The sequence below is a fragment of the Lissotriton helveticus genome, chromosome 6 (genome assembly GCF_964261635.1).
Source record: "Lissotriton helveticus chromosome 6, aLisHel1.1, whole genome shotgun sequence".
NCBI lineage: Eukaryota > Metazoa > Chordata > Amphibia > Caudata > Salamandridae > Lissotriton > Lissotriton helveticus.
Window position 1 is genome coordinate 210,681,151 of NC_136067.1, and position 24,196 is coordinate 210,705,346.

The 24,196-nt window shown below is 46.8% G+C and overlaps 1 protein-coding gene across 1 annotated transcript in view; it reads right to left on the minus strand.

Annotated features, from left to right (window-relative positions):
* The window catches only part of LOC144762429 (cytochrome P450 2K1-like), a 457,464-nt gene that overhangs the window by 360,817 nt on the left and 72,451 nt on the right, over positions 1–24,196 (minus strand). The window contains exons 3-4 of the mRNA XM_078647611.1: positions 9,364–9,513; positions 2,952–3,112 (exon numbers count right to left, since the gene is read on the minus strand). Of these exons, the coding sequence (XP_078503737.1) occupies positions 2,952–3,112; positions 9,364–9,513 (311 nt within the window). The remainder of the gene's footprint in view (positions 1–2,951; positions 3,113–9,363; positions 9,514–24,196) is intronic.

A 24,196-nucleotide genomic window follows, 5' to 3' on the forward strand; every position in this document is an offset into this window, starting at 1 on the left:
ACTGCCCAGAATCCACAAAGTTGCCTCGGAGGCCCAAGTCGCAGGAAGAGGAGCGCAAGGTCGCACCCCCCAGGTAAGGTGTGTCGCTGCCTGGGGCGGGGTGTGGGCTCAGAGAGACACGCTCTCGGCCTCTCCCATTCTTGCAGCGCGAGCCTCTGCTTCGGCTCGTATCATGGCCTGTACTTACCAAGGAGTGGGCCGGAGTGCAGAGCTGCACTTTAGTTTACACCATACCCATGTTGGAGGCCTCTGTTGGCGGAAGCTGACCGCGAGTCAGTACGAGTGGCAGAGAGACCGTCTGAGGACCCGTGATCAGTGCTGAAATGTATTACGCATTGCATTATTTCTGCATAACGAACTACCTGATTGTTGCATTACGCATTGCATTAGTTTGCATAACGAACTGCCTGATTGTTGCATTATGCATTGTGTTGCATTACGAACTACTTGATTGTTGCATAACGAACTGCATTATTTTTCAATTGAAAAGTGCCTGATTCTTGCATTACGAACTGCATAGCATTGCATTAGGACTGCAGTGGAATGGAATGGAATGGAATGAGAATTTGTAGAGCGCGATGGCTACCCAGGGGCGTCCCAGCGCTATAAAACTGGTTTAGTTGAACAGAGGAGGAGGGAGTGTGGGGAGCAGGGGAACAGAAGGGATTAAGTGGGGGTTTTATTGAAGAGCCAAGTTTTTAACAGTTTTCGAAAGCTGAGCAAGTTGGGTTCCGATCTGATTGAGAGGGGGAGGGAATTCCAGATCTTAGCCAGGTTGTAGGAGAGCGAGCGGCCTCCGCATTTAGCTCTTCTTATGCGTGGATCATATAGAATTGCTCATTAATATCGCCAGAACTTACAAGGGCTGGCTGGTCTAATAACTGGCCAGGAGGAATATTAAAAATACGCATATGTTGGATTTATATTGTGTGGTCTCATCGTATATCGTTTTATATAAATTTATACTTGTTTTTATGACACTCGTGTGGAGCGAATTTGTGGTGTCATCATTGGGTTACTGAGAGCGTGGTTGCAAATACTTTACACGCTTGCCATGAAGATAAGCCTGGCTGCTCGTGCCAAGCTACAGAGGGGGTGAGCGGGGCCTATCTGAGAAGATGTCCTTCCTTTCCCTGACATGGAAGCAAGTGTCCCTAGTTGGCCTAAGGTACCTACCTCGGCCAACTAGCAACCCCCAGGTCTAACACACTGGGATCCAGGATTTTGACGGGCCCATTGCATCATAACTATGACTGATTTACTTTACAAAAGAGGCATGGGAGATCGTTATCCATGCTAGCATTAGAGCTGAGGGCCTCTTGCTGCAAAGAGGAAGCCAACAAGTGAGAGCTATTTTTGTTTCTGAAAGGGATGAAGGGTCTTTTTCAAGACTGGAGTGATGGCCATAGATGGAGGGATAGAGTGAAAGAAGCAGAGAAGATAGCCTGCTACTCTGAGTGCACTTTTATACAGTGCAGCAATTACGCTGCTTAGTTCATCTGAGTACAAAGGTCAAATTTTCTCAGAAACTTCAACCTATTGCCCGCTTTCTACCTCCCATTAAATTCTGAGCAATCACGATCACTGCAGCACAAGCAATCGACTGAGTTGTGTCTGTTATTTCCTTCAGGGACTGAGCACCAGATATGTGATGAGTTAGGCTTCTATTGTTGCCATTGGCAATGTGCAGCTAATGCCCCACCCCGTCCTGTTTCCAAGTCACCAAACTTGATCGCAAAATGCTGTTCCAATACGCCGAAATCCAACTTTCTCTAGGCAACTTTCCCTCATGGGATAAGGCCCAGAGTGTGATGAATTGAGGTGTTAATGTCATTTGTTTTTCAGAAAAAAGCAAACGTTTTTGCTAGCAGATCCTGGGTAAGTAAAATAACTCTTATTTTTCACTTTAAACCTCTTAGTACTAGTGGCTGGTGTAAAATCAACAAATGCAGTATGTGGAGTAGGATTAATCTCATAAATACACTACAACCGGAACAATCAATATAGTCAAGGGCCCAATTACGATGTCGGACGGACCTGAGTCCAGCCGACATTGTTTGGGTACTGGGACCGACGGACGTCCTGCCGGTTGTCCCAACCCAGCAATTAGGATGCGACCGAACACTGCTCGGTCGCACTACTATTCTTTACAAAAGGGAGCATGCATTCCGACCAGAATGCATGCTCTCAGTGTAAAGTGAAGAGGTGCAGTTCATCCCAGCAGCCCATGGCAGACACCATAAGGTGCCTGCCATGGGGTGCAGGGACCAACAGGGGGGCACAAAAGGTGCCCCCTCTGCCACCATCCGGAGGTCTTAAACCCATGGGGTGCTGGGGACCCCCAGAGTTGACTTCCAACAGCCTTTCTGTGTCAAAATCCGACATTGTAATCCCTCGGGCAGAAAAAGCTGCCCTTGGGATTACTGGAGGGTTTCCAAATGGCAGACGAGCTCGGAAGACATTTGGAAATCCAGTTTGGATTAGTTTCTGATCAACTCCATCCAAATTAATGCGAACTGCTGATTGTGATGCCGTCGAACCGGCTCCGACCGAGGGTCAGAGCCATTTCCTACGGCATCATAATCAGCCCCCAAGTCGGAGAAGACTTACTGAAACCATCGGGTGGGATGGGGTATCTAAAAACAACTGACTATGTAATTACTGTGGAAAAGGCTACTTCAATGAAACAGGTGCACAAATCATTTAAACAACCTTGGCTCTCCGCCTTAAATACTAAAACACTTTGGCCTCACCATACATGTTTCATAACTATCCACAAAGCCCCTCCCACCTCCCCTAAATCCAGTCTCCCCACGAAAACCCCAAGCAAAGTCCAATCACTACTCTTGTCAGTCAAACCCCTGCATCCAAGCCTTGGGCATACAGCACATTCATAAACGTCCCTCCCCCCAATCTTCAACTGAGTCTCAACATGACCAACAATGACTTACTGAAACCATAGGTGCTGCCAGAAGTCTTAGGTTTTCATTGATCAAACTCAGGAGCCGCAGGAATGTTGGGTTGTTGTGCTCGTATCGGTGGCCAAGCACAATAGCTACAATGATATTGGCAACGGATGCATTCATGATCATCATGTTATCAAATGGTTGGCCTGGAAAAGAAAACAAAAGCTTAGTTGAATAAAATGGGGCAAATATTGTTCTATATTCTTCATCTCTTCTCCCTGAAAATTCAGACAATAGTCCCAGGCACCAAAATGAAAGTGGATCCTCTTAGCGAATTAGATATCTCCAGAAGTGGTCCACATTTGCAAATAGGAAAGTTTTCACCTTGTGAAAAAACGTTGTATATGTATTTTGCAAGATATGGGAGGCTGTATGCATTTGTGCTTGCTACAGGCAATGTTTGTGGTAAAAGCAGGGAAATCAAGAGTAACAACATTGGCAAAGCGAATAGGTTTTACCTATGCGAGATCCATTGGCTTTGCCAATGTTTTTACAGGTGTTGCACATCAGCCCGGCTTGGTGTGCAATATGGCTTAAACTAAAGTGCTCTGCTGTGCACAACATGTGTAAAATATAAACAAAAAGAACAAAATCAAATAAAAGAAAGCAACACAAATGTAAAGGAAAATGGTGCAACTCTGAAGAGCCCCAAGGTGCATCATCAGAAAAAACGGTAAGAATAAGTTGCTCAGGCCTTGTCAATATTCACATTGAGATATTATGTCCTCCCCTTATAAAGTGAGACCAGCACAGGCTACAGAGGAAACTAACAATCTCGATTACCAGGTAATAAATAATTATTACTTTCATTAGAACCTATCTAGGTGGCATTGAGATATGGAGAGCACAGTAGGCACTGGTAACTGCTACTGAGTAAATATTTTATAAAGTAGATGTGGAAATTATGTACAAAAGAAAGAGGTATTCATTTCTGATTGGAGTAAATGATGTAGTCCTTTGAAAATATACTTTGATAATATAAATATAAAAATAAAAGCACTGGTTGGATGATATAAATTCAAAAGTTGAAAAAGGAGATAAATGTGAGAGTAGTGAACTTTTGGGGATATCATAGGTGATGGTTTTAGCAAACAAAATGTGCTGTGCATCTGCGCATTGTATACAGTTAAGCCATCACATTAAACTCTGCAGTCACATATCTGAAAATTGGTGCACTTGCTCCAGAGCTCTATATGGAACCTATTGGTCACAGATCCAAACTCCAGACAAGGCATTCCAACACTGTATTTTTTGGAACTCAATACATTAAGCACATTTACATGGGTAAATAAGGGATTTCAGAGCTAGAATATACTTCTATATGTTAGGGATGAAGCCAGTCACATGTCGTGTGCATTTTGTAGCCAGCACCCGGCATCCTACAATCGGTAAGCTAACACTTTAAATTGTTAATGTAAAAGTTCCAGATTGCAAAAAGCTGTGGGCTAAAAACACAGGACTGGATGAAGTATCACAAATGAGATGGCGGTACATTACAGCTGATGAAAAATGTTATGTTATGTTAAAAAGTATTTATTGAGCGCACTGCCACCGATTGGTTTCCTGGCGCTAGAAGACAGAGACTGGAACCTGAGGGCGTGAAGAGAGGGCAATCAGTGATACGCTTGTTTAAAAAGCCATGTTTTTAAAGCTTTCCTGAAGGACATGAGATCCGTGCATGATCTGATCTCAAAAGGAAAGGTGTTCCAAAGGCGAGATGCAAGAACAGCAAATCTGCAGCCACCAGAACGTTTGCGTTTGAAGGCAGGTGTCTGGAGGAGGGCTTGGTGCGCGGAGCGCAGATTGCGGGAGTGGGTGTGCATGGTGAGAAGATTGTCTATAAATTTCGGGCTTTTGCAATTGAGAGATTTAAAGATCATGCAACCAGTTTTGAAGGAGCAACGTTGGGCCAGGGGAGCCAATGAAGGTCCCTAAGCAGAGGAGCAGCTGAGTGCCATCTGGGTTGCGCAGTGATCAGCCTGACTGCATAATTCTGGACCATCTGGAGCCGTTTTAAAAGGTAAAGGAGTAGGCCTAGGTATATAGAACTTGCATAATCCAGGTGGGACAGAACCATGGTGATCACCACCTGGGTCAAGGCTGCTGGAGTGAAGAAGCGTCGCACCTTCCGGATTTTTCTGAGCTGGAAGAAACACTTGGAGACCACTTGACCCACATGAGTTTTTAAAGAGAGGTCGCTGTTAAGGGTCACTCCAAGTGTCTTTGCGACAGGGGTAGGCGTAGGGGCATTACCCATGTCAGATGGCCAGTAGTGAGGGCCCCAAAATTTGGCACTGTCTCCTGTGAGCACCAGCTCGGTTTTTCCAGGGTTTAATTTTAGGTGATTTTGGTTCATCCAAGTTTGGATGAACTGCATGGTAGATTGGAAGTGAGAGATGGAGAGTGTGGAGTTGTCAACCGTAAAGAGCAATTGCAGGTCGTCTGCGTAGTTAAATACTGATACCTGCATGTCTCTTAAAGCCTGGATTAGCGGAAGAATGTAGATGTTAAACAGATGGGGTGAAAGTGATGAGCCCTGCGGGACACCACAGGTAATGGACCGTTTAGGGCCAACCAGGGTACCAAGACGGACCGACTGGCAACGATTCTCCAAAAAATGCTTCAGCCAGCAGGCAGCTAGGCCCCCGATGCCAGCCCGGTTGACACGGTCGATCAATATGTCATGCTCGACCGTGTCAAACGCGACCGACAGATCCAGGAGCACCAGGGCCGGAGGGGAATGTCTGTCAGCGCAGTCACGGAGAGAGGCTAGGACCGCGACTACCACTGCCTCTGTTGAGTGGGCAGGGCGAAAACCTGCCTGGTGGGAGTCTAGACAGTTTGAGCTCTCCAAAAAGTTGGACAGATGTTTCGCAACATGGGCTTCCAAAACTTTAGCCAAAAAAGGGAGCAAAGAAATTGGCCAGTAGTTTGCCATGCAGGAGGGGTCCGCCCCAGGTTTCTTCAGAAGTGGGATGACTGTTGCCTCCTTAAAAGCAAGGGGTACTAAACCGGAAGTGAGAGAGACGTTCAGTAGGGTATGAGCCGGCGTGGGGACGGAGGACAGACACTCTTTAAGGATATAGGGAGGACATTTATCAGAAGGGGCCCCGGACTTGACTCTTGTCAATAGCTCCAAGAATTGCTCAGAGGTCATAGTAGGAAACCTGTTTAAAGTATCCTTGATGGTGGGGGGATGGTGAGCAGAGAGAGTAACACTAGAGGAACTGGGAATGCTCGCTTTGATGTCCACAATTTTATCAATAAAATATGTGTTGAGGGCATCACAAAAGGTCTGGGTAGGAGCCACCTTAGGGCGGAAGTTGTCTAAGTCAGTCAGCTCATTTAAGATTGAGAAAGTGTCCTTGGGTTTGTCAACTGAATTTAATATACGGGAGGAAAAGTAAGCAGATTTAGTGACAAGAATGGCCTTCATATATTCCTTCCTGGCCATGGTAAACTCAGATTTTAGGTCAGGGGAATAACAACGGCGCCAATTTCGCTCAAGTTGGCGCAGAGATAATTTCTTAGCTTTTAAATCTTGGGAGAACCAACGCTGAGCGTCAGCTCGCCGGGCCAATTTAATGTCTTTATAAGGTGCGTGAATATCGCTTGCATTTTGAAGCCAACCCGCCAGGTTGCACTCGGTGGAGTTTATATCAGGGTGTGGGGGAGGAATCGTATTGTTTAGTGTTTTTAGGAATTCTGGTTTATCGAGTGTTTTTCATTTCCTTGCCCTGCAGCAGGTTAGGACAGTGGGTGGTTTAATGACAGACCAAGTGAGATCAAATTTGAGAAGAAAATGGTCTGACCAAAGGCAAGGAATGGTAAGTGGGGATGATTTGAGTGGAAAGTTAGACCAAATATGGTCGAGAATATGACCTTTACAGTGGGTAGGCGAAAGAACATGTTGGGAAAAGTTTACGTTTGTAAGGAGCTCAGTGAGCTCACAGGATTGAGGACCTTCCGAGAGGTCATCATTGAACCAGTAATTAAAATCACCTGCCAGAAGAATCTGGGTATATTCCATGGCTAGGTTGGCGATTTGTTCACTAAACAAAAAAGGGAAGGATGGCATAGATTTAGGAGGTCTGTACAGGAGCATACACAACATAGTGGTGTTGGAGGTTTCGAACTTTAAGACAAGATTGTCAGTATCTGGTAAGTTAATACTGGTAAGAGTGGTAGTTTTTAAGGAGGAATGAATGATTGCTGCCACCCCCCCACCAGATCTGCCATCGGCACGATCTGCATGAATGATATAGTAGTTTGGAGGAAGTGCGGCTAAAATATCTGGGGCAGAGTCTGGAGTCAGCCAGGTCTCAGTTAGCAGGAGGACATCGGGATGCTCTGTAATTAAAAAAAGGAAGATATCCTGTTGGTGTTTGACTAGAGAGCGGGTGTTTAAGTAGAAGAAGGTCAGGGAGTAAGGTAGGGGAGTTGGCTGTGGCCGATTGACGCGGGCATTGCGCGGTGTGGGTAGCATTTCACCTGGGCATGTGCAGTCCACCAAGATCCCTAAGTTGTTAGCTTTAGTGTGGGTGGCTCTCGATATGTGACCATGGCCGTTGTTATGGGAGAAAAGGGCAGAACGAGAATAAGGGCAGATCCGGGCAGCATGCCTCGCCAGGGACCCGGTTGGGCGCAGACGGGCGCAGACGGGCTCGCCTTTGGCGCGCCCGCTGCGCACGTCCGCTGCGCTTCCTGGGTAGGGGAACCATTCTATGGCTGTGAGTGCGGGAGGGGCCGAGCACTAGACCGCTCGCCTGCTCCTCGCCTCACCCAAGATGGCGCCTAAGTAAATACACCACGAGCAGCGCCTAATCGGCTGCGATGGGGGACAGCAACTAATTGTTTTTGGCGGGTAAGTTAGCGCAGAGAGCGCGATAGGCTCAATAGCCCCAAGTTAGTAAAATCAACTGGTGGTGCTGAGTGCGGTCGCTAGTGAAAGTGAGTTTAAAATACACAGGGAAGTAGCCAAAATACATACACACGCTCAAATCAGAGTCCCGGCTTCCGCCTCAGGACACGCGTTCAACTATCAATCAGAGAACGCTGTTGCATTCGCGTTTTTATGGTTGTGAGGGCGGGAGGGGCCGAGCACTAGACCGCTCGCCTGCTCCTCGCCTCACCCAAGATGGCGCCTAAGTAAATACACCCCGAGCAGCGCTTAATCGGCTGCGATGGGGGACAGCAACTAATTGTTTTTGGCGAGTAAGTTAGCGCAGAGAGCGCGATAGCCTCAATAGCCCCAAGTTAGTAAAATCAACTGGTGGTGCTGAGTGCGGTCCCTAGTGAAAGTGAGTTTAAAATACACAGGGAAGTAGCCAAAATACATACACACGCTCACATCAGAGTCCCGGCTTCCGCCTCAGGACACGCGTTCAACTATCAATCGAAAATGAAAAGGCTTGTACATATCTATCTTGGCAGTTTGTAGTTTGCTTCATGAGTAGCTACTTGGCTAAGGTTGTAGACACCAGTTTGATTTTGCTGTCTGAGACCAACCACATAAGCACGTAATAGTAATTAATCCTGACAGTGTCACATGGTTTCCAGTGAATAGCTGATTGTGGGACATGCCTTGAAATATTCAACACTATGGGGCTCATTACGATGTCGGTTTACAGTCCGACCACCCAATTATGATGTTCGGGGTCGGAACACAAACTGACTGGTAATTCCGTCTCGGTTCCGAACGACTCGCAGGGCATTCCTGACAGTTGGAATCGCATCGTAATCCTCTGTGGACAGCGTTTCCGCTGTTGGAGTTACGATGTCAGTTTCCAACAGCCTTTCTGCACCAGCCTTTCTGACATGGAAAGGCTGGTGGAAAGTGACTTTGGGGGCCCCTGACAGGGCACCCTAGCTCCCGTGGGCTACAGTTGGTGGCTGAGGGGGTACCTTTGGAACCCCCCTGTAAAACCCTGCACTGTGTGGCAGGCACCGTGGGGTGCTTCCGACAGGATGCAGGGTTTTACACACACACTCCATTTCCCGATAGGAGCCTATGCTATGGACAGTTCCTGGGCATAACTCAAGCTCCCATAGGAAAGAATGGGAATCCGACCGAACACAGTTCAGTCGCATCATAATCCAGCGGTTTGAACCGCAGACCGCGTGTCGTCTGTCCCGAGTCCGAGACGGTGTCGGTAGGAGGTAATTCCGGCCAACATCATAATCAGTCCCTATGTGTATTGGACTTTCTGCTGGCTGCACCACTCATTCACTTTTATAAATGACTCACCAAAAAATTGGGAAAGTTCCCAAATATTACAGAAACATGCAGCTGGCTTGAAGGTAGGTTGAACTAATTTGAACAGGATAACACTCAATCATGTTATTGTAACCCTGACTGTTTTAAAGATATTTTAATCAAATAGATATGATATTTTACCTTCGTATGATTCAAAATGTTGTATCAAATAATCACATTCTTCCATAATTGTGTCTTCTATGGTTGACTTGCCCATGCCAAAGTCCCGTAAAGTTGTTATTGTAAATCTTCTCATCACCTTCCAGTTCTCCCCGTGAGAAAAAATGATTCCTATGTAGAATTAAGATGACAGCAACCTTTCAATGTTGAGTTTTCATACAACATCATTTATTAATGCAATTACAGGAAAATTAGTTGCACAACGTGAGCATATCTTAAATGTGTATATCATTATGATAACTTAAAACACTACACATTTAATAAAGAATTCTCTGCAGTAGCATCCCAGCTTTCATATTCATATATATATAGACTTATAAATAACGTTAATTGTCATAGCATACGCTGGACTGAATTACGCAATGTGCATGTGACTCAAAGCTTTACAAGACTGGGCCATCTGTTTTTGCAGTCCAAACGCTTCCTCCCATATTACCCAATGTATCAATAAAGTGGGCTGGCAGCTTTCAGTTGTGTCTTGGCACTTGAAATGAAAGTTATTGCTGTGGTGCTGGAAAAAGGTTCCATAAGATTCACCTCCACCTGCAATATAGACAGCATTTGCACCGTAATCTGGATCAACCTAACTGTTGCAAAATGCCTTTGTAGTACTGGCTAGAGAGTGTAATTTTTGGTGCAATCATCAGACAGTGCAAATATTAATGCAAGTTTCACTAATGCAATCTTTGTGACCTGGAAAAAACTCAGACACACAGGTAGGGCCTCTTCTTAGATGTCTATTCGCCTCTACAATAATAAACCTTTTCTACAATGGAGGTTTGACACTCAACTATTGACTAATCCCATGTTGCCCAGGCAACTGCTGTGATGAGACTCGAAGTCCCAAAGGGAAGAAGAAAAAGAAAATGATAGACCTGCTCCTTTGAGGCCACCAAACTCCAGAATAAATGCTGTATTCTCTCCATTTGGACTGGCCTCCTCAATATTTTAGTGTGGGCAGCTGCTCTCATATGGTGTACTAAAACGAAGTACACTTTACAGAGGATCAAGTAGATAATACTAAAGCTCTATTTTGTGTTAGTATGGGCGAGCAGTTAGGCTTATCAGAGAGCTGTGCTAAGCATCATGAGACACACAATCAAAGAATTAATCCGAGACCAAACTAAAAAAATAACACTACTTTCAAAGATAACTACTTTCCTTGATAGCAATTTGTACAAGGATCTAAAGCTTTTAAAGTATATGCCTTTATGCACAATGCAATCCTACTGAAGGAAAAATCAGTAATGCATAAAGGTAAGTACAATCGCTTTTGCCATTTTGCCTTTGGAGTTCAGATTTGTAGTGGGCTAAGGTCCAAAGTACTTCAAGCAGTCTTCAGGAACTGCCCAGGTTCTGCCGGTAGCAGGGTGATGGTGAGGCTGGTAGATGGTGCTACAGAGAAGGGGGGCCACCTGAAAACAGGATGCACAGGGGGACTTGCACACAAACAGGGTCTTAGGTTGCACGGGGTCTTGGAGCAAGGGGGGGCACATCCGATTCATGAGGACCAGGGTCAGGTGGCTCTGGTACAGAGTGGTAAAAGGGTGGCTGGGCATGCACCTTGCGGTCAGGGACAAACAGCTGGCAGGGACGAAATAAAAGCAGCTGGGCAACTCTTGAAATGGGTCTCAGGGATGCTGCTGTGCTGCTTTGTCCTGGTCCAGTGAGAATAGGGACTGGACCCTTACTGTTGGTGTTCGGTGCAGGGCGTCCAGTACTCCGGGGTTGGTGCTGCACAACTCCGATTTGTCCCGGTCTCTGCCCACTCAGGGCACCGACAGATTGGACCTTCCAGAGCACAAGTGACTTCTCCTGGTTGTCTGTGGCATTGGTTGGGCCGGGAACTGCAAAACGGTGGACTGGCCTCTGCTTGTCAGTTCAGGCAGACTGCAGGGGAGTAGCTCCTACACTCCAAGGGAGACTATCGTCAATTTTCGAACTGCTGGCAGGCTACCCAAGGCTTTGGTAGTTCTCCAGATCACAGGATGAGTCAATCTGTCACTATTGTCGAGAGAGGGCTGAGGGCAAGCAGGGTTTTGCACCAAGGTCCAAAGTTTTACTGCAGTTCTCACCAGGCAGTGATTCTTCTTCGTCCTTCTTTGATTTATCTAATATAAATCTTGGGTTCAGGGGTGCAACATAAATACTAGATTTAGGGGCGTTATGAGGAGTGACAGGTAGTAGCAATGGGCTACCTACCTTTAGCGTGACTACACACTCCATATGACCACTTTCTGTGGGAAGTGGGCATAACCCTGACCCTCAAAGCCTAGTTCCGTCCAACAATATTATGCAGGAATCTGAAAAGTGGGGTTAACATCAGCTTACTCGCCCTAGGGGTGGTGTTGGCTGAAGATGGGCTCACCTCCTAGTCTTACAGATGTTTCTGCCTGTCTTGCCACCAAAAGTGGGAGCAGGACAGGGGAGTGGGTATCTCCACTATCTGGAGAGACACGGGTCACATAACAAAGGCAGCAGGGCCTTTGAAGCTTCCCGCCCTGGAATGCCCATCCTACTGGAAGGTGGTGTGAGCACCTCTTCCTAGATCAGGCTTTGTCCCTGACCTCTGAGAGTGAAGGCTCTCACCTAAGAAGGTGAGGAACCTGTCTATGGTGGCTTGCTTGTCTCGACCAGTCATTCAAAATGCTAGTAGTCGGTGGGTTTTCAGGGCACCCATCTTATCAAGATGAGATGTTTATTACCAAATACCTTGGGATACAGTGAAGCAACCATGTTGTTGAGGAACTCGTAATGAGTGTACAGCCCATGTACTCGTTGTGGCTTCCCTGTGCACTAGTAATATCTAAGGGTTTGCTTAGATATCACAGGGACACATCTACTCATGCAGATATGCCCACAAGTGGAGTATAGTCCAACCTGCCTAAGAGCTGTGAGGTCTACTGTAAGGGTGACTTGCCAATACCACATGCAGTGTTTTGCTGGCATGGTGTACTGGGTGTGTGCCATGTCGACTCTTCAGTTTCTTCTGAAGCGGTCGCTCCTCACGCTGCTCCCTGATCTATCACTGGTATCGTAGTGCTTGCTGCCAGACTGCTGATTGCCATTAGTTTCAATTGCTCATTTCATCGTTACCATAGCGCTTTGCTGATAGACTGCTCTTGAATTTTTACCATAGCGCCTTGCTTATAGACTGCTCTTGAATTTTTACCATAGCGCTTTGCTGATAGACTGCTCTTGAATTTTTACCATAGCGCCTTGCTGATAGACTGCTCTTGAATTTTTACCATAGCGCTTTGCTGATAGACTGCTCTTGAATTTTTAGTGAACTGTGCACTGCTCGCTTTGCCTGCTTTGGCCATAGAATTCATTTGCTCATTTCTTCGTTATCATAGCGCTTTACTGATAGACTTTTGAATTGTTACTGAACTGTGCTCTGCTCGCTTTGCCTGCTTTGTTATTTGTGCTTGATTGTGCTGGTGCCACTGCCCAATTAATCTCGTCCTCTTTCGCTTTTGGCTTGCTGCCATTTTGTTGTTTGTTGTTGCGCCTCCCAGCCCGGCTCTCCACCCCACCCACTCCACCCCGCTCCCGCCTCCCAGCTGCTCCTCCCTCGCTCCGCCCCCCCACCATCCACTTATGTCTGATGCACTAGCGCGCAGCGTTCACGCGCAGCGGACGTGTCCCATGCGCGCCGAAGGCGCACCAAAGGTAAGCCCGTCTACGCCAGGACCGCGCCCAGCGCCAGTCCCCCTGGCCCACGCAAAATCCACTCCACCCGCATAACGTACGACGCCGCCACCCTCTCAGCCCTTAACCCCGGCCGATCACCAAACTGCCACCAAGCCGCCCCAGGACACACTCTGTAAATTGCTCGCATTGCCTTAAAGAGTGTCTGGGCCAGTTTGTATCGTAGCGCTCGCATTGCATGATAGAATTTAATTAATACTGCCTGATTGTGCCAGCGCCACTGCCCACAGCGTAATTCCTATTTGTGCCCCAACCTCTTCCGGTTTCGCTTTTACTGCCATTTTGTTGTTGTTATGCCTCGGAGCCCCTCCTCTCCACCCTGCTCCCGCCTCCCAGCTTCTCCTCCCTCGCTCCGCCCCCTCCACTCTCCACTTATGACAGATGCTTTTGCGCGCAGCGTTCACGCGCAGCGGTCGCGCCCCATGCGCGCCGAAGGTGCGCCAAAGGTAAGCCCGTCTACGCCCGTCCGCGCCTGGACCGCGCCCAGCGCCAGACCCCCTGCCCCCGCGAAATCCTCTCCACCCGCATAACGTACGATTCCGCTATCCTCTCAGCACTCAATTCCGGCCGTCTCCCAGACTGCTACCTAGCCGCCCCAGGACACACCCATGGACCCTTCACCTGCCACTCCTGCAAGTTCGACTGTATAAAAACCCACACCAAATCCTCTAACTCCAAACAGAGCTTCGAAACTAACCACCTGAAGTGCATACTGCTCAACACCCGCTCGGTCCACAGACACGCCATTGACCTTTGGAACCTACTCTACACCACATCACCGGACGTCGCCTTTCTTACAGAAACGTGGATGAACGCCTCATCAGCACCCGACATCGCCATAGCCATCCCAGATGACTACAAGATCATCCGTAAGGACCGCATCAGCCAAACAGGAGGAGGCATAGCCATCGTCCATAAGAACACCATCCGCATCACGACCAGCTCCGACGTTAACCTCGCAGCCGCCGAACACCTTCACTTCCAGATCCACACCGACCCCAAGACCACACTCAGAGGCACCCTCATCTACAGACCACCAGGACCCCGCACACAATTCTGTGAAGACATCACTGACTTCATCAGCCCACACGCCCTCCCCTCCGAGGACTACATTCTACTGGGAGACCTCAACTTCCACCTGGAAAAGAACAACGACAGCAACACCACCACCCTTCTGGACAACCTCGCCAATCTCAGACTCAAACAACTTGTTGACACCCCCACCCACTATGCCGGGCACACGCTTGACCCAATCTTCACCTCCAGCAAGCACATCTCCTTCAATCACACCACAGCTCTCCATTGGACAGACCACAGCTGCGTTCACTTCAACTACAAAAAGACTACGACCCACAACCACCCACAACCAATTCCCCGCAGAAACTGGAACAAAATTACCCCCGACCAACTCTTCACATCGCTCCACCAAAACCCTCCCGCAAAATCATCGGACCCAAACCTTGCAGCCACCAACCTCACACAATGGATCACCCACAGTGCTGACGAATTAGACCCTTGAAAAAACAGCAACTCAAGCAAGGTAGCAAAAAAGCCCCCTGGTTCAACGATGACCTTAAGAAATTCAAGAAGTTCTGTCGCACCCTCGAGAAAGCCTGGAGAAAAAGCCCAAACACTGACAACCTGGCCACCTTCAAGAACGCCACCCGCAAACACCACCAACGGATCCGATCCACCAAGAAATCAGCATTCAAGGACTGACTCGACAACAACGCTCACAACAGCAAGGAACTATTCAACATCGTCAAAGAATTTACCAACCCCCCCGCCGGCACCAACAACATCACTCCCTCCCAAGACCTCTGCGACTCCCTAGCCTCATTCTTCCACAACAAAATCGCTGACATACATAACAGCTTTGAAAACCTGTCGGAAGACCAGTCCACCCCACCCACCCCCGAACTAAACCCCCCCCCAACAACCTCTGCGCCTGGAACCCAATCACCACTGAAGACACCATCTGCCTGATGAACTCCATCCACTCAGGATCGCCAACCGACCCATGTCCCCACCACATTTTCAACAAAGCAGACTCCATTATCGCACCCAATCTCCGAGACGTCATCAACTGCTCCCTCAACGCCGCTACCTTCCCGGAAAGCTGGAAACATGCCGAACTCAGCGCCCTTCTGAAGAAATCCACAGCAGACCCCACTGAACTTAAGAACTACCACCCCATCTCGCTCCTCCCATTCCCTGCCAAGGTCATTGAGAAAGCCGTCAACAATCAGCTCACCGCCTTCCTCGAATCCAACTAATCCCTCGACCCTTCACAGTCCGGCTTCCGAGCCAAACACAGCACCGAGACCGCCCTCATCGCAGCAACAGACGACATTCGAACTCTACTAGACAACGGAGAAACAGCTGCCCTCATCCTACTTGACCTCTCCGCAGCCTTCGACACTGTCTGTCATAGCACCCTTATACAACGCCTCAGCAACATCGGAATACAAGGAAAAGCATTGGACTGGATCATCTCGTTCCTCACCGGGAGAACCCAGAGAGTCCGCCTCCCCCCTTTCAAATCGGAAGCCACTGAAGTCATCTGCGGCGTTCCACAAGGATCATCACTCCGCCCCACCCTCTTCAACGTATACATGAGTCCCCTCGCATCCATCGCACGCCAACACAACCTCAACATCATCTCCTACGCAGACGACACACAGCTGATCCCCTCCCTCACCAAAGACCCAAACACCGCCAAAACCAACCTACATGAAGGGATGAAAGAAGTAGCCGAGTGGATGAATAACAGTCGCTTAAAACTGAACTCGGACAAAACGGAAGTCCTCATCTTAGGTTCATCCCCCTCCGCCTGGGACGACTCTTGGTGGCCACCGGCCCTGGGAAACGCACCCATACCTACGGACCACGCACGTAACCTGGGATTCATCCTGGACTCCTTCCTCTCGATGACCAGACAAGTCAACGCCGTCTCATCATCATGCTTCAACATCCTACGTATGCTCAAAAAAATCTTCCGTTGGATCCCCACCGAAACAAGAAAGACAGCCACCCACGCACTGGTCACAAGCCGACTGGACTACGGAAACACCCTTTACGCCGGAACTGCAGCCAAACTACAGAAAAAACGTCAACGCATCCAAAACGCCTCAGCCAGACTCATACTAGACATCCCCCGCCAATCCCACATTTCCGGTCACCTGAAAGACCTCCACTGGCTCCCCGTCAACAAGAGAATAACGTTCCGTCTCCTCACCCACGCACACAAAGCCCTCTACGACCTAGGACCCGAATGCCTCAACACGTGCCTGTCCTTTTACACCCCCACCCGACAACTACGATCGTCCAATCAAGCCCTCGCCGCAATTCCACGCATCCATAGATCCACCATGGGGGAAGGATCCTTCTCCTACTTAGCGGCCAAAACCTGGAATTCTCTCCCCACCCACCTCCGCCTTACACAGAACCACCTCTCCTTCAGAAAACAACTAAAAACTTGGATATTCGATAAGTAAAGCACCCCCCTCCCTCAAGCGCCTTGAGACCCTCTGGGTGAGTAGTGCGCTATACAAATGCTAAACTTGACTTGACTTGACTTGACTCTGCACCAAGACACGCAGGCTGCGATGGCAGTTTACACAAGCTTGATGAGGGGCCCATAAGGGTGGCACAATTCATTCTGCATGCCTTAATAGCCCTCCTTAGGTCCAATGCACTAGGTACCAGGGGTATTATTTACAAGGGACTTACATGGAGCCTAAAGGGGTAACCAATTGTGGAACAAAAGGTACAGTTTTAGGGAAAGAACACTGGTGCTGGGCACTGGTTAGCAGGACTCCAGCACACTTCCAGTCAAAGTTGCACCAGATACCAGGCAAAACGTGGGGGGTAACCATGTCGAAAGAGGTACTTTCTACATTTTGAATTTATTTGTATTAGCATTTGGTCAGGGTATGATCTTTTTGTGACACAATTAATTACCAATAACAGTGAGCTATAGCAAACATTCTACAGTGTTGCTAACCCTGATTGGTTCTAAAACATAATTATTTCAACTTTGACAGTGAAGTTTACTTTCAAAAGTGTAGAGTAGCCATGAGCTGTCGAAATGTACCATCTATTGCAAATCTAAAGATGGGATGGTTGGAGTAAAACATGCTTGAGAATACATTGTGTGCAACATCTAAGTATCTGGTTAGGATATAATAATTATATTTGCGTGGTCTAGAGTGGGAGTAAACAACACTTTGATAGATTTCTGCCGTTCTTGAACAACAACTCTATTAACGATAAGCTCATGATAACTAAAAGTAATAACAAATGGTTTTCTTGACACCATAATCATTAGAAATGGAAAGCTGGAAGCACACATTTATGGGAAAAAGAGAGACTGAACTATCTTGCCTCATTGACATCCAATTTGCAAATATCTTCTATAGAAAATACGTAAGAGCTAAGAGAAACTGTAATGCCCAAGAAAAAAATGATAAAAAGAATCACAGGACTAAGAGGCTGTAAAAAAGTACACAATATATTCTAGAATTGAAAAGGTAACCCACTTGCAGTGAAGAAAAGCGTACTCTTTAAAGGTTCAATTAAAAAACAACAAACCTAAAAACGACACGTCTGATGTTCGATTATAATATGGATCAAAGAGATCAGACAAATAATATGGAGATACTGGCACATTCTGACACATGATATGGAACTGGATATTGCAGAATGTTCTAGTATACCTTTAGAAAGCTGCCAAATCAAGGATAGACAATGTCAGAGTTGCTTTGTACGCCTGAAAGGTATGACATAAAATTGACTCTTACCTTTGCCATATGGAGCTTATACTTCTGGTCAGTCTAAAATGTGTTTTTTTTAAATTAAGTGTTACAAAAATGTATGCGATCGTGAACAATCAAAAAATTACAAACTATGGGGCATATCAACAAGGCGGCGATAAAAAATTATCGCCGCTTTTGCGGCCGTTTTTGGCCGAAAAGCGGCGATAATTTTATCACCTAATTAGCAAGGTCACGCTATCGCGTGAATCCTTGCATTATCGCCCTTTCCCCCAACGCCCATCTTTGCATCTCTAATGAGAGGCAAAGTGGGCGTTCCTGCCTTGACATAACCGAAGAAATGTCGCTAAGCAACATTTCTCCAATTATCAAAGGGCACACTAACCTGCAGAGTGCCAAGCAAAGTAGTCATAACCTCTGTTATCGCTACCTTCCTTATGCCTGCTTCAAAACTGACTTAGCCTTGATATCCTATGTAAGGTGCATATAATGGCTAAGTATGTCTTGCCCTATCAGCAAGCTTTTGCCAAACCTTGTGTGATTATCGCTGTATTTCCAGTGATAATTGCAAAATTAACAGCTTGCGCTCTGAATTTTATCGCTTTGGTGATAAGCGCTGCTGATAGGGCAAGACATACTTAGCCATGATATCTCCGTGATAAAATTCAGAGCTGGCTAGCGATAATTATCCTCACGCTAAGAGTGCTGAGCGATAATTATCACATGGCCTTGATGATATGCCCCTATGTTCTTTTAGAAATTGCTTGCCGACATATCTAATATATGTAATCGAGTGCAGATGTGGGAAAAAAAATGTGGGTCGCATAAAAATACATTTGAAATTCTGCAGATGTGAACACATATGTGCAATACTATATGAAGGGATTACATATCCTAGAGCCATACACTTTAAAGAAAAACATGAAAGCAAACCAGAACAGCTAACCTTTTCTGAAATTCACAGGATACCACCTAATATTGGAAAGGGAAATCATCAAGACAAAAAGAATAAAATTTGGTATTCTGTTCAGGCACACGCTTAATAGAGGGACTGAAGAAAAATATTGTATTTTTTTGTCTATATGTAAATATTAGGGTAACCCAAGGTCGACATGTTTCGCGCCTCTAACGCCATAAGGGTCGTGTGCGCTTCTTCAGGACCAGAACTAAAATTGAGGCGTGGAGAAGTTGTTCCGGTACTGTTTGGTAAAGACTCGACGCGCCCTCATTGTGGTACTGATCAGGAGAGGCCTCCATCATTACGCTGTAACCACAGTGAGGGTATACAAGGTACTGCCCTGATCTACATGGAGGGTATATTTTATGTTTTGTTTCACGTGCACCTCAATTTCAGTTCTGGTCCTGAAGAAGCGCATACGACCCTTATGGTGTTAGAGGCACGAAACATGTCGACCTATGACCAACGACACCCTGGCATAATATGCCATAAGGGGAACATTTTATTTTTAGCAGTTAGATTCTGCTAAGGGTACATCGGTTTTACACTGGCTGCATGATGACCCTTTATTAATCTTCTATACTTTTGCACACACTACCGTTGCCCTCCACATAGGACCAACTCTCCACACACCCGCATGCATCATTCGGCAGTCCTTAAAAGATCTCCGACAAAGTGACCCTTCGGGGGGCCCGTAGGGGATTGCAGCGCCGGGCTTACGAGGAGCACCGCCCGATGATGAATCATGACATCCTACGCGGTGTGTGAGGGCAATAGAGGACAAAGAGTGGTCTTCCATTAGCAGAGTGGGTTCTTCACCTAGCATTTCTTTCACTCTTCTCTCTCCCTTTTCTCTTTGGGCATGGGTGACTTTTTGCACCTAGCCATAGGAACAGTGTCCTCTATGGTTTTACATAATAGAAAATGCTGACATTCAATGGTATACATCACCCATTGGCTCTATGACTTTTTATGTAGTCAGAATGAGATCCCCGTGGAATGTGCAATGAAGAAATTGGTCTATTAAAAATACAGGGGCTAATAAAATAGTGTGCATCGCAGATGGGCAGTGTGTGACCTACATTTGCTACATTTGTTGCAAATTCCCAAATTGCAATGACGTAAAATCCCTGTCAGAAATCTTTTTGACTGGTGGATGGGAGGAGGATTAACAACCCTACACAAGCAACGACTAAATTCCTTATCATGGTGACCCACAAAAGTCACTAAATTAACATGCACTTAAGCCTCTGGTAGTCAGGTTTAACTTGAAGGCACTGTGTTAAGTATTCATGCAGCGCACAAACAGTAATAAAGTGAAAAAAACACGAAAAATCCCACATGAATTTAGAAGAGAGAGATGTAATCAGTCATGAATTTTTCAACTTTTGGTGAATTCTAGTGCCAAAAGATCAAAGTGCCAACCATGGGTAGGGTGTCAAATGAAGCAGGGGCAAAGTCAAAAGCTTAGGCCAGCCATGATGTATCTTGGTTGAGGCACACGAGGTGGGTGGGGCCTGGTCTCGGCTTACCATTAGACTTAGAAGAAATTTTGACAGAAAGTTCAGCAGTAGGTAGAGTTCAGCGGGGTAAGGCAGCAGGATGTGTCCGATGAGTCGTTGTCATTTTTGGGGTGTTCTGGACAAGGTGTTCATAAAGCCATTGACGATGGTGGGAAAAATCTCTGAGCAGGAGAAGCAGGATTTCCAGGTCAAAGACGTCAGCATCATTAATGGGGAGACTGTACTGTCAAGTCCGGTAAAGACTCAGACAACATTTGTGAAGTCGAAAACTTCCAGTGGGAGAAAGCTGCAAGCCATAGCTAAAGAGGGCTCCACAGAGCGGGATACTGTCGCTTGGAGGTCCCGCTGAACAGGATTTGCTTCTGCAGAAAAGAATGTAGTGGGAGCCAATTACAGTCTAGTGACCTAGGACTTAGGCAGCAGACACCAAATGGTTAAGTCAAGAAAATGTCAACTTTCTAAAAGCAAAAAGAACAAATGATGGACAGAATCCTGAACAAATCAAACATTCAAACCCCAGTCTAAGACGGGGCTTAATCCATAGTATTTTGCTCACCACGCCAATCCAGTTTGGACCCAGCCATATGCAAATCAGTCTTGACCCAGCTCCCAATGGAACATTTCAGCCTGAACTGCCAGGCCCAGTCCTCCCTGGGCCAAAAAAAAGCATCCTGGGATCGGTTTTGGGGTGTCACCCAGCATCAGCCAGGCTAGCTTGAACAGAGTAGCACAGTGAGAACTGGACTTATATCTGGATATCTGGGCATACCCTTCACACTTAGGGGATGAAAAGCAAAAAGAAAAAATGATGGTTGTAATGCTAAACAAACCAAACATTTACCCCAGTCATAGATCTGCGTTTAATTCATTGTTAGTGAAGTGTTGGGGGGAATACCCCTGTTATTCCTTGCTGTCCTTGAAGACCTCTGTAGACTCCATTGCCCAGCCCACAGCGTGCCAGGAGACACAGATGCTGATGGCAACTCTTGAGGGGGCGGGGCCTCCTCTGGTGATGAGCTGAAAAGGACTCTGGGTTTCCCACAGCGTGGGACACTAAAGTGAAGAAGTGTTGGGAACGTGTAACCCATTACCCTTGAAGACCCCTGGGGACTCCATTCCCTAGTATGCCAGGAGGGGCAGCTGCTGATGGCATCTCCTGAGGGGGCGGGCCTCCTCCAGTGAAGAGTTGAAAAGGGCGCTTGACTTCTCACAGCGTGGGGCACTGAAGTGAAAAAATGTTGGAGGGGCTTACACCTGTTGCCCTTTTAAGACCCCCGGCGACTCCATCCCCCAGCTCATAGAGCAACAGGAGGCATTGTTGCTGATGGCTTCTCCTGAGGGGGTGAGGCCTCCTGGAGTGGTGAGCTGAAAAGGACTCTTGGCTTTCTGCAGCACCGGTCACTAAAGTGAAGAAGTGTTTGGGGGGCTTAACCCTGTTACCCTTGAAAACACCTGGGGACTCCATCCCCTAGCGCACCAGGAGTTGCAGTTACTGACAGCATCTCCTAAGGGGGGGCTCCTCTGGTGACGAGCTGAAAAGGGCTCTTGACTTCCAACAGTGTGGGACACTAAAGTGATGAGTGTTGGGAGGACTTACCCCTATTGCCCTTGAAGGCACTTGATGACTCCATCCCCCAGCTCACATCACGCAAGGAGGTGCAGTCGCTGACGGCTTCTCCTGATGGGGTGGGCCTCCTCACCTGACTTGCAGGCCCTTGCTCCAAATTCTGAACATTCTCGTACATCTGCCACTGTTATATCGTCTCAAAGGTAGCCAAGGTTCTCCATGTTATGTAGCCGCGCTGCCACATCTGTCCTCAATGGTATTTGTATGACCCCAGTTGCATGGTGCTTGCACCACGCAGCTTAGGACATGCGCATCGGAACTCAAATATGATATTTGTGAAGCCGCGCAAGATTAACTTGCCTAGCCCTGCGTGGCTTTATAAATCTCGAGTAAAGCAATATATCGCAAATCGCTGCATTGCCTTTCTCTGTAATAAGAAGGCATTTCTTGGCCATTGCATGGGTGTTCCCATGCAACTCTCATGGCAACTTTCATGGTTTAAAAGCCTTTCCAGACTTACCAGACCTGGTAAACCTAGGAATGCGCAAGAAAGATATACCTTCCCAGGAGTGGCCTAACAAGGAGTGATATCTTTAATTATCCTGGTTACTTCTTCTTTCACTGAAGGCTGCATTCTGCTGATGGTCGAATATGTCCCTCTGGATTTGTTTTTGCTGAAAGGTGCCTCCTCATGCACAAAAACAATCCTGCATGGAACTCAAACACCCTTGCACTGTGGTGCAAATGTGTCCGCATTGGCGCTTTGCATCGAAAAAGGCACCAGCGCTGGGAATATGCAGGAATGTGCCGTAATATTTTGAATATAGCACATTCCTGCCCTTTACCTGTCAGGCAGCGCAGCAAGGTGAAGCTGCGTTGCGTGACAAAACTTGTACATCTACCACACTGTTTAGTTCGACATTACCATTGAACTGTAGGGTGTCACGTAGTACTATGTTTGTGTAAGTCTTGCACAGGCACATGCATTCTTCTCATGGTTTTATCTTGCTCACATTTCCTGAGCAAGCTGATGTTGGGCAGGGATGAGTGTAACACACAGCAACAGAACCTTTGAAGAGGTATGTGAGCCAGGAGGCCTCACTGCAGTGACCCAGGGTTGAATGGAAATTTACACTGCTACTGTTCACTACACAGCATGCTGCCACTCCACTTTAGCTCTGCATTACTCTTGGCAAAGGCAGTAGCGTGCATCTACTATGAGGGCAGGTGTTTGTGTGGCCAGACTACAATCCATGACAGGCCTATGTAATTGCACACATGCATATTACATGTTCCTCTTTTGGTTTATACCAGAGTTAGTGAGCCACACAACTATGCAGTTGGGCACTCAGAGCAGGGGTACACTACTCTTACCTTGCTGGGGTAATTACTTACCCAACACCTCCATTGTACCATGTTCAATGAGACTGTGTATGTACACATACATTTGTGCTTGCCTTTTGACATGGATTGTTGCAAAATGGCAATCTCTGAAGGGTCACCCCAACATTTTGCCTCCTTCTTCTTCTTTTTCTGACCTCATTTGTGTTGGCTTTAGACATAAATGGAATTTACAACTATGCCTTCCATTATTGCTCCTGATTCTTTGGTGAACATACACTTTTACTGCCTAGTGTGACACATTTACTTAGGATCATGTGATTTGTTCAGCACCTAATATTTTAGTGGAGCTTTCACAAATTACCAAGCTTAAATACACAAGTTGATTTAAACACATCTAACACTTACCTAATATGTACCCTTTCTACTCATATTGACTTTCCTTGTGAACAACATGATTATTGTGTTGATTTAGTAACCAGTCTAGAAAAAGTGGTTCTGTCCACTCACATAGTGTGAGTTGACAATGCTTCTTATAGTTGATTTTGCAGGATCAGTGAGGGAATGACACAATGGAACATCACCATCTACATGTTGGAGTCATGTATTGCTACTATGTGCATAATACAAAAGATTCATACACAAACACAGAAATGCCAATTATGTCATACAACCCAACTGCTTAGTTGGTATTAAGTATAGTTAAGGTTTCCTTTCCAATGAGTAGACCATTTCCACATGCACCACTCTGGAACTGCTCATTGATGATACTGTGGCGAAAGATGAAGGCATCATGTTCACTCCCAGGTTATATAGCCAGCACATTTATGAACATTCCGTTATGGTCCTCTGTGGCCTGGACATTCATAGAGTATGTGTGTTTGCGGTTCCTGTACAGATGAGATGTGGCAGCAGGGGG